At 35.8% G+C, this 10,472-nt stretch overlaps 1 protein-coding gene across 2 annotated transcripts in view; it reads right to left on the reverse strand.

The window, feature by feature from the left end:
* Nucleotides 1-517: 517 nt before the first annotated feature.
* Nucleotides 518-10,472, reverse strand: part of LOC107671423 (uncharacterized) — a 20,080-nt gene continuing 10,125 nt past the window's right edge. For both annotated transcript variants that reach the window (XM_016464341.1, XM_016464340.1), the window contains exon 12: nucleotides 518-703. In XM_016464341.1, coding sequence (XP_016319827.1) covers nucleotides 690-703 — 14 coding nt within the window. In that variant the 3' untranslated portion in view covers nucleotides 518-689. The remainder of the gene's footprint in view (nucleotides 704-10,472) is intronic.

Raw genomic sequence — 10,472 nt, forward strand, 5'->3', positions numbered from 1 at the left:
ACACGACGTAGCTGGGTGCCGCGGACAGACGCCGAACGGCGCCGCCGGTGTGCCTACACTCATAGAAAATAAAGTATTTGAATTTTAAAGACGTGGCGCGACGCGACGCTTCTCGTCCAGTGCGCGACCGCCTGAAACGCTGTTTTTTTTCACCTCCGTGCCCAAACGCCTTTGTTTGGACTTCCGAAAGCGGATGATGTCAGGAAACAGTGGTTGCAATTTATTTTTTAACTCTGTTCCTGAGCATTATAACCCCAATTTGCTATTGTGTGCTGCGCATTTTACTGAGGACAGCTTCCACAACATGAGGGAGTACAGTGTTATATTAATAATGTAAATTATGTGAAAAATAATGCGTTTTTCGAACCACCAAGCATGAGAGCATGTTCTAGTACACCTCCAAAACAAAATCAAGACTTTGTAAAAGAGCATAATAGGACCCCTTTAAATGTCAGATTGGGGTGAAAACCTGCTCCATCTAAGGTCAGTTTTGAGACAAATAATATATGAAAAGGAATGATGCCAAAGTGCTCAAGACATTTATTTCAAAAATCAGCCCCTCATTTTCTAGCAGTAACCAAATGTTTAAGGAAAACAGCTGATAAGAATAAACATAGGAAATCATCTCACTACTATATTGAGAGGTGTTGTATGTACTGTATATATTTGTTGCTTTATATCTTGTTTCTTTAACATGCAGCACCAGCAGTGGCGTCTTCCAGGAGCGGCTTGTGAAGTTCTGGATCCTCCACAGACTGCAAAACCACAAACAATCATGAACACACAGAGCAGCTCTCTGAAACTCTCACGATCAGTGGATCTGACTGATTGATTGTTGTAATAGTGCTGAGGATTCAGTACCTTTGCTTCTTCATCCTTCTTGCACAAAGCTTTTCCAGTCAAAACACAGAAACTGATGGTCACACAGAGCTGAAGGACAGACAGCACTATCATCATGATATCTAGTCCTCCGAGCATCATCTAGAGGTGGGTAAAGATCAGAGTGCAATTTGAGGAAAGTAATGGTCAATAAGGTCTATAAGAAATACAGTACGAACATCAGCTCTAATCCAATCTGAAATAATATAATTAAAGAACCCTCCCCGTTTTTGATCCAGAGTAATACTGCTCTGATTGAATTATAAATGATACAATCCTATAGTTACATATTTTTTAAATATTACCTCCTTACCCACTTGAAGTATAACTTAATACTTTTACAAAAGATTAGATTCATTTAGTAACTTTAAAGTACCAATATCTTGTGAAACCACACACTAAAATAGCTTCCCCAACTTTGGTCTTTTGATCTTACACAATCTAATAAATAAAACAAATCAAACCATTACATTATTGAGATGCTTGTACTGCACACAGATCTCGGTGTTCCTCATCTGTTCAGGGGAAGGTGTTACAGCATAGCTGTTAGACGAGTAATAATTAGTGTCACAGTATTGACCACTTCCAGTTGCCAGGTCCACTGAATACAGCACAGCAGCTGTGATAGCTAGTGCAGCACTGACTACATTCAGAACCACTGTGATGACCAGCTGTAAAACACAAACAATATAAACTGGTGATGCTCAACATAACTTCCACAAACACTGATAAAGTGTATGATACGTACCAGAAAAGGACTGGGAAACTTAGCTGCAAGAATAGTCACGATTCCAACTACAAGGACCTAAAAAGAAAACAATTAAAAACCTCTGTGCGTCCAAACATAGTCACTGAAATGAAAAGTGTAAATTAGGTTTTGTGACCCATCTTTATTTTATCCTAAACAAAACCATCAAAATGCATCACATCTGTCGACATAAAACACTAGCAAATCAAATTCTATGAAATTACATGAATAAAAAGTCCTACCTGCCCCCCAAAAAGTAAAAGCAATATATGAGTCAATAGCAGAACACTAATTTATTACCAGGATATATGTTCTTTATAAATAAAAGAAAATACAATTCAAACAATGACTTGAATATGCTTTTAAAATGTATTTTGATGCTTTTGTGCCACTTTGTGCCACATACTCAGATGATGTAAATAAAGAAAAAAACATTATTTAAAACTTATCAAACCATTAATAAAATGTTACCATTTCTTAATATAGTTATTTTTAAAAAGTTATGACTTTCAAATTTAGCAAAAAATAAATAAATTGTTACTACGTGTGTGTATTTCCCGCTTTTTTTGAAAACGATTAAGATACGTACACTCACATGTAAAGAAAGTATTTTAGACATTTTTTTCAAAAACATGACACTTCAAAAGTATTTGCACATGCATTTTACAGTATATTTCTCTCTTCTCATCCTTTCAAACATATTTGTAACAGACAGATTTAATTTTAATAAGATTTAATAAGACTCACTCATTACACATGTAATGGTTTAGAAACATAAGAATGAGCAGAATAAGACAAATTCTTACCACACCACCGATCCAGAAAGCAACCCCAAAATCTGCAAGGTTGCCCCTTGTCCAAGGGCTGTTAAGCAAAATCCCAAACACAATATTGATGACGCCAACTATTATCTGCATAGTCTATGGATAAAAACAAACAAAAGTTTTTTGTTCATACACCTCAAAAATGAAAAATCAACTTAAAATGTCAGAAGTCTTCTAATGAAAGTATTTAAAAAAACAGTTGTTTAATTCACCCCAAGAGCAGTGTGGATGTTCATCAGCTTCCCTTTCATATTCTGAGACACAGAACAGACTGGACTGTAGCACAGAAAACCCAGAATCTGACACAGTACGGGCCATTTGCTCTTCGGGCTTGAGGCGATGGTGATGACCGTCAAACCCTCACCTTGAGACACTGTCAGAGACATGCTGCAGACTTCAGCCTTCCAACAGGTGATAAAGGCCAAACGTCCTGTGTAAAGACAAGCAAATTACCATTTATCACATTTTGTATAAACACATCAAGACATTAAATCAAGCTTTAGAGGAGAAACAAACAAAGCCAAAAAGCCTTGACACTGCTATTGAAATAGCAGGGGGATGGAAACCCCCCCCGCTATGTCGTCATTTGTTAACTGAACTGTGTCTTTTTTGTCCTTGGCAATAGGAATTTCTTCAAAAAGGAAAGCAAAAGGATTTCTTAATAGAAATCCTTCCCAAACATTCTAGAATAAATTTGACTATTGACAGGGTATTGATGGCGGAAGTTTTCCTTTCGACCAAAATAAAAAGAAAACGGTGTCTAAACATCTACCAGTGACGCCGAATTTACACTTTTGCAATATTACATATTTCAGAAGGCTTTTAAGAAACAACTCAGACTTACCCTGTGACTAACAGTCCAGAGTTCAGTCAGATTTCAGGAAAATGTCAAACTTTTTTCAAAACAGCAGAAAAGCACGACAATTGATAAGGCCCAAAACAGCGACGTCAGTTAATGAATCGTTCGTTTGATTCGGATATTTTCAAAGAATCTTCTGATCCAGTTCACAAAACAGAATGCAGCCAAAGATTCATTAACGAATCAGACTGAATCAGTTCGAGCGGTTCTCACAACAGGGACTCACTGAACCATAAACCGTCTCCTTCAGACAGTCTGAATAAGTAAAGAGTTATTATTTACTAATAAGTAAAGAACGATTCCTACATATTATTTTAACAGATAAATAAACCTTTTTTATCATTGTGAATACAAATTATATTTATGTTCTTATGCAATGCAGCATGATGTCACAGACATTGTGTAACGCACCGTAACGCATTGCGCGATCACTGCAAGGAATCACTGAATCGATTATGTAAACCGGTTCTTTAAAATGAACTGTTCAAAAGGAATGAGCCAACCTCTCGTTTTCCCGTCATAAGGCGGAGCTGTTTTAATTCCTGACACTGTTATTAAACAGATATCCTTCTTGCTTATACTGAACTCAGGTGTTCTAATCTACAGTAACATTAAAAGCACAATATCGGTAACAACAAACATAAAACCTGAAAATAATATTAAAAAATACTTATAGCACAAAAGGTTTTAGGCTATATGAATTTCAAAGGACCTTTAGACACCCACTTACCTTTACCTGCCTTTGAACACTTTAGTTCAAGCTTCTGTGTGGCAGCCTTGGCACTTTAATTTATAAAGCAATTTAATTTATTAAGCATTTATCTGATGGCTCTGTTCTGCTTTTACACTTTGGACAGCAGCTGACTTGTATGTGATACATGCCACCTGGTGGTAAAACCACGCAACCCTCTTCAGACATAATGTATAGCCCTTTCTTTTCTTTTTGTTTTAGATTGGCGTTTATCCTAATTTAGGTTAAAAACAGAAGTTCGTTGATTTTCATGTCCCTAAAAAAATAGTCAATGGGGACCATCAACTGTTTGATTACCAGCATTCTTCAAAATATCTTCGTTTATGTTCAACATAAGAAAGAAACTCATACAAGTTTGGTACGACATGAGGGTGAGTAAATTATGACAAAATGTCATTTTTGGGTGAACTATCCCTTTAAATCTATAAATGCAAACTACCAGATTTCACATTATTACAAATTAAAATTTGTAATTGTAATTTTTAACATTGAAAATACACACATTCAAATTATCCTATCAAATCATATAAACAAGCAAATAAATAAATAAACCCAGTAGATGATAGATAGATAGATAGATAGATAGATAGATAGATATTAAAATTAAAATAGATAGACTGACTAAATAATATGTGTGCCAGTGTCCCCTTTTGACCAGAGCATGTAACTTCAATGAGCTTTCTGCCTGTTCTATGGCTATGTTGACTGCCCATTTACGGCCTGATCTTGCTGTGATGCATGCTTGTTTTACCCGAACGTCTTTGGAATCCTCAGGCTTAGTGTGACTGTGCATTTTTCCACCTTGAATTCCTCCACGACAGATGACAGAGGGAGCTGTCCTGATTGGATATAGAGACCCACCGAAGAGAAGCTTAGGGGAATCCCCAACCACCTCAGCAGGTGCTTGTTGATTTTCTCTCAATGCCTTCTACAGCTGTTAAGGGGAACTCATAGACTGTAAGCGAGCCAAATAAGCCTGGGCAGAAGGCCATGCTGGTGCAGCCACTAGGCTTATTTGAATTTTCAGGGGAGTCCAGGCCTGTCGATCTTCTTCAACCATTCTTCGGCTTGCTTCATTAGCACCATCTTTCAGCGATGCATTAAACCACTTTCCCAAGCACTTTATAGGGCTGTCCTCAATGGATGGAATGACCTCGCCTCGAATTTAGAGGAACAACTAGTCAGCAGCGCTGTTAATACCCAAACCCTGTCAACAGCAAGTCTTGTCTGGTATCCAAAAATACCCAAAACGGGTGTTTAACAGTCTTCTGTCAGTCAAGAAATTGACAGAGGAAAGCCAGAGAAGAGCAGAAGCAGGAGACGAAGTGATGATGGTAAAAAAGTAACAGAGTTTACTGAACAATCTTAGTTGCATATGTCTCAATGTTCAAACTTCGTCTGACCAGCACAAATTCAACATGTACTGTTATACCAAAACTACTTCACAGCAACATCCCATAAACCTTGGGTTCCCATAAACATTCCCTCTTATCTATCTCTTATTCATACAGACAAAACAGTTCATGAAACCCCACAAGCATGAGATTGAACAACAATGAAAATGCATAAGCTAGGGAAAATTAATAAGAAATATAAAATATACAAACATAATAAATGAATAAACATAAAAAATGAATAAACAATCAAACTACTTAATATAATGATAAATGATAAAAATAATCAAATAATAACTCATATGAATGACTAAGGATTATAAAATGATTATATGAATAAATGATTATAAATGAATTAAAAACATGAAAACAAAAACACAACACACACAATTTGCATTTTTCAATTTTCAATGTGTAATTCTGTGTGTAAGCGAAGACTTTAGATATACCAAGACGGCACACTCTTATAGAAATATGAGAGAAAGTACAACGCAAAGATGGCAAAAGAATTCTCGCCTTCTGAGCAAAACAGACAATCACCAAATGGTAAAGTCATGGCGTCACCGCAGCTGCGCATTTGGCTGAACCAACCTGAAATATAAGATGTTGTAATGCTATTTAAGCATAACCAACAACAATTTTGGGACAGTTCGTGTCAGATTTTGTTGCTGAAATATGTTAACTAAATACGAGTGTGACCAGCTGTTTTTGAGATTTTAGGATTTCCTCATTCAGGTAGATGGGACTTGGTCTTGAATGCCTGAAATAGCTACCTGGAGGTATATATATATATACAGTGTTAATGTCTAAACCGCTGGCCACAAAAGTGAGTACACCCCTGAGTGAAAATGTCCAAATTGGGCCCAAAGTGTCAATATTTTGTGCGTCCACCATTATTTTCCAGCACTGCCTTAACCCTCTTGGGCATGGAGTTCACCAGAGCTTCACAGGTTGCCACTGGAGTCCTCTTCCACTCCTCCATGCTTGACAAGCTCCTGTCTCATCATCTCCACAGGCCTCTTACTTTGTGGCTGCTGGCGTTGTTCTGGACCACCATGTCAACAATGCTCTTGTTCCATTCAAAATAAACTTGATTGTCCACCTGAATGTTCTCAAACTTCAATTCTGAAGAATATTTGGACATTTACATGTAAAGAACGGACTACCACAAAAATCTGCACTATCAACAATCGTAGCACAATATTTATAAACATAGAAGTGTATCGACAAACTCTTTAGATGTGTTTCTCAGCTTCTCTAAAGGAGAGGCCTTGATTTCTTAAATGGTCAGTTTTGGTAACTCTGATTTCATTTGAAATTCCTCTGTATCCTCTACATCTCCTTCCACCCTGCTGTTTATTCTTCTCTGTTCACATCTTCTTACAGTTTCTCCCCTTGCTTTTTCCACCAATGCCTTCCAATCCATTCATCTCTTCTCCCTCTCCTTTTCTCTTTTTCTGACATCCTTCTCTCTGCTCATCTCTTTCTACCTGTTCCACTCTTCTTCTCTCTCTCATTACACCCCTTTTTCTACCCACTCCACCACTTTTTAGGCTTACACCTCTTTCTTTACCTATCCCCCCCCCGCCTTCTGCATATTCTTTCTTGCTCTTTGTATATTTTCCCCTTTATAGTTACAAGCAATTGTGATACATGTGTAAACAATTAGATAAATGTTTCCTGTGTTGTGTGTTTTATTAAGCGAGCAGTTAATAGTTTGGGGTCAACTGAAAATATACCATGTGCATTTGATGATATGAGCTTTGTATGTTGTATTTGTTTGGACAAATCGTACATAAATGTTTGTGATTTGTGTAAAACATATAAACAGAGCTACAGTTTTTCAAATATTTTAAAGTATTGGTTAGTTGTATTAACTATAATGAAAACATTTGAGAATTTTGTGCACAGTGTTTTGAGAAAATGATTCACATGATTTGTAATATGTGTGACATGTATGAAATCTTGGAGTCTGTTTAGGATAGTTACAACGTGTTTATATCACTGTGTTAACTGTTTTGAGAACAGTGACCTCAGTTTGGAGAAATGTGTCAAATCAATTGAGAAAAACTGTATTGAATTTCACATGACTCAGAAAATCACTTATGAGCAGAGCATGCTAATTTCAGGTTTATTCAACTGAGCTGCTGTTGTCAAGACTACATGGTTTAAAAGTTAAAAGAAAAAGCTCTCTAACCAGAAAAAACCCACAGAAAAAAAGTAGATATATAAATATAGACAAGGCAGTGATGCTTTGTCGTTAATAAAAAACAGAAAATACACACTTCTGTCCCACTAAAGTGTACACTTAATTAACAAATGTACTGTACTGTACTGTACTGTAAAAATGACAGATTTATATGCCTACCTGTTTATTAAAATTGATGATTGCTTGTATTAAATCAAAGCCTGGAAAGTCCATGGCTATAATCCCAAAACAAAGCTTGATTTTTTCTTCAGAAGCGCCTTTGAGATTATCATATAGCCAAGGGTTAATTTCTTTTGCCAAATTCTTTGGGGAGTTGTCTACCCTTAATAAAGGAAAGCCTGTGCCGCTTGAATAGTTCAAAACAACAGAACCAGATCTACATTTTTCTATAGCCTCATTCAGATGGGTAATAATTTTATCTTTCTTTTTTCCCACTCTTCCTACTTTATAGTCAGCATGTTTATCAGTTTCATATAGACTGACACCCAGATGAAAGCTATTTTTTTGAACGAAAACAACCTTTCCTCTTACGTCTCTAATTCTTGGTATGTCATTCGTAAGCCAACTATTAGAATCATGTTCAAGCTCGGAGATAACATGATCTGGAAATTTGCTGCTATGCTTAAGTCTGACCAACACTGTCTCTGTTCGGAATATAGATAAAAAGTCCTTTATTGTGTTGAAAGCCTCAAAGAATGTTGTATGTTGGGAAATCGGTCCATGCACAACTTTCAGATCGTCCCCAGACACTCTCAAGTCGAAGTAGCGTATGCCGGCATACAGCTGGTCCTTTAGCGACCATGCCTGACATTCTGCTGCTGGTCCTCCATGAAGGGCCAAGCTGTCATGGGTACCAGGAATAGTGATGTCGGAAATCAACTTGTTATCATCCAGAGTTTCCATCCAGCCAATGTAATAATTTTTAGGGAGATGGAGTGTTTCCTCATCATTAAACACTTGTTGCTGACTACTCTTGTGCAGTCTGTGGAACAGAATTAGAATATCAAGTCAACAATTCTTGACATAAAAGTCAGCTTTTCATATCATCATACATACAGACCTGTTGTTGGAAATTAAGATTTATTTAGATGGAGATTTATTAAGAAACTTGTTAAATGGATTGTGAAATATTTGATTTTCAGATTCTCGGATATGTATAAATTCATGTATTTTGTCTTTTAAACAGATTTGTAATGATCATGTTAGTTGGTCAGCTCCATCACGCTAATTTATGCTACAACACAGAGTCTGCCGGATTTAGTCTGTCTGTGCTCATCAGCATGATTATGCGTTCAGTTGATGGGGAATGTGTGCACTGAACACATGTATAGCTTTAATGCACTGTGAGTTGCTTTGGAAAAGTGTCTCCCAAATGAATCAATGTAAATGCAAATGGAAATAACAGAATTTAGGTAAACAAAACCCTTCAGCTTTACAGGGTCAGGAGTCACAAAATAATATAGCAAAACAATACAGCTAGTCACCAAAAAATAAAATCAGTGCAATCCCTTGTACAAAAAAATAATATGAGAACATGTGCAAGAAGCAAAGATATGCCCTATAGTGAAAAATAAATATACTAAAATGTATTTGAAATACATTCATTTCATGCTAAGTATACTACAAATACATTTGCATATTTATGTACTTAATAAAAATTCCCTGACTTTTGGTATACTAAACTGGTATTCTTAAAGTCTGCTAAATTGGAACAACTCATTTTGTACTTAATGCACTTTAATTGTGCAGAAGTAGTGCTGAAGTCCAACTAAAGATATTCTGAAGTATATTTAATTGTGCTATAATTAAATGTATATTTAAGTGAAACTATTGCAAATGTACTTCAGGTACACTTTAAATATATTGCATTTAAAGGCCGATATTATTTAATGATCATACAATCCTCATCAACAGTGACATTAAAACACATGTTAGGCTTAATATTAAGAAATGTGCATTGTGCACAAGTAGTTCTCCAAATAAAGTTGAATTATAATTTTATATCAAAGTCTAGAGTGATATGTCTGTAAATATGTTAAAAGATTTGAACTATACTTAGTATGAAATAAATGTATTTTAAATATATTACTTTTTTACTAGGGAGACCACAGAAATAAAATAAAAATAGCTTTATATTAAAGTCCTCATTCAGTCCTTTGGTTGATCAGTAGTTTTCTTTTTAATTTCAAAGCCCAATAACCCCAATATTTTTGGCAAATAAAAATATAATGCATTAATTTAGTGATTTTCATACTCACAGCAACATTAGGATACACAGAATTTTCCCAGGAGCTCCCATCCTCTTCATTGTCTAAGGTTAGCACAGAATAAAACAGCACAAAACTGCATTAAATTTTTTTTGTTTTTTTTAACAAATATTACATTATTTTGACAGATAAAATATAAACATTACTTTTATGCTTTTTAATATTTGTTGTGGCTTTACGTTTTTAAAGGTCAATTAAATTTAGTTGAAATTTTTAAACAATTGTTACTGGTACAACAAAAAAGATAAAATAATACCTCACACTTTTTGATGGACATCCAAGTGTCGATCACAGCAGCATTTTTAGTTCTGGGAACTATAAGAACTCATTGGTATCATGTGATTGGCTATTAGCTGGATGTATATTTGCATATGAAATGCAAATACACATTTTAGAGTGGCCTTTTATTGTGGCCAGCCTAAGGCACACCTGTGCAATAATCATGCTGTCTAATCAGCATCTTGATATGCCACACCTGTGAGGTGGATGGATTATCTCGGCAAAGGAGAAGTGCTCACTAACACAGATTTAGACAGATTTG

The sequence above is a fragment of the Sinocyclocheilus anshuiensis genome, unplaced genomic scaffold (assembly GCF_001515605.1).
Source record: "Sinocyclocheilus anshuiensis isolate Anshui unplaced genomic scaffold, SAMN03320099.WGS_v1.1 scaffold552, whole genome shotgun sequence".
NCBI classification, from domain to species: domain Eukaryota; kingdom Metazoa; phylum Chordata; class Actinopteri; order Cypriniformes; family Cyprinidae; genus Sinocyclocheilus; species Sinocyclocheilus anshuiensis.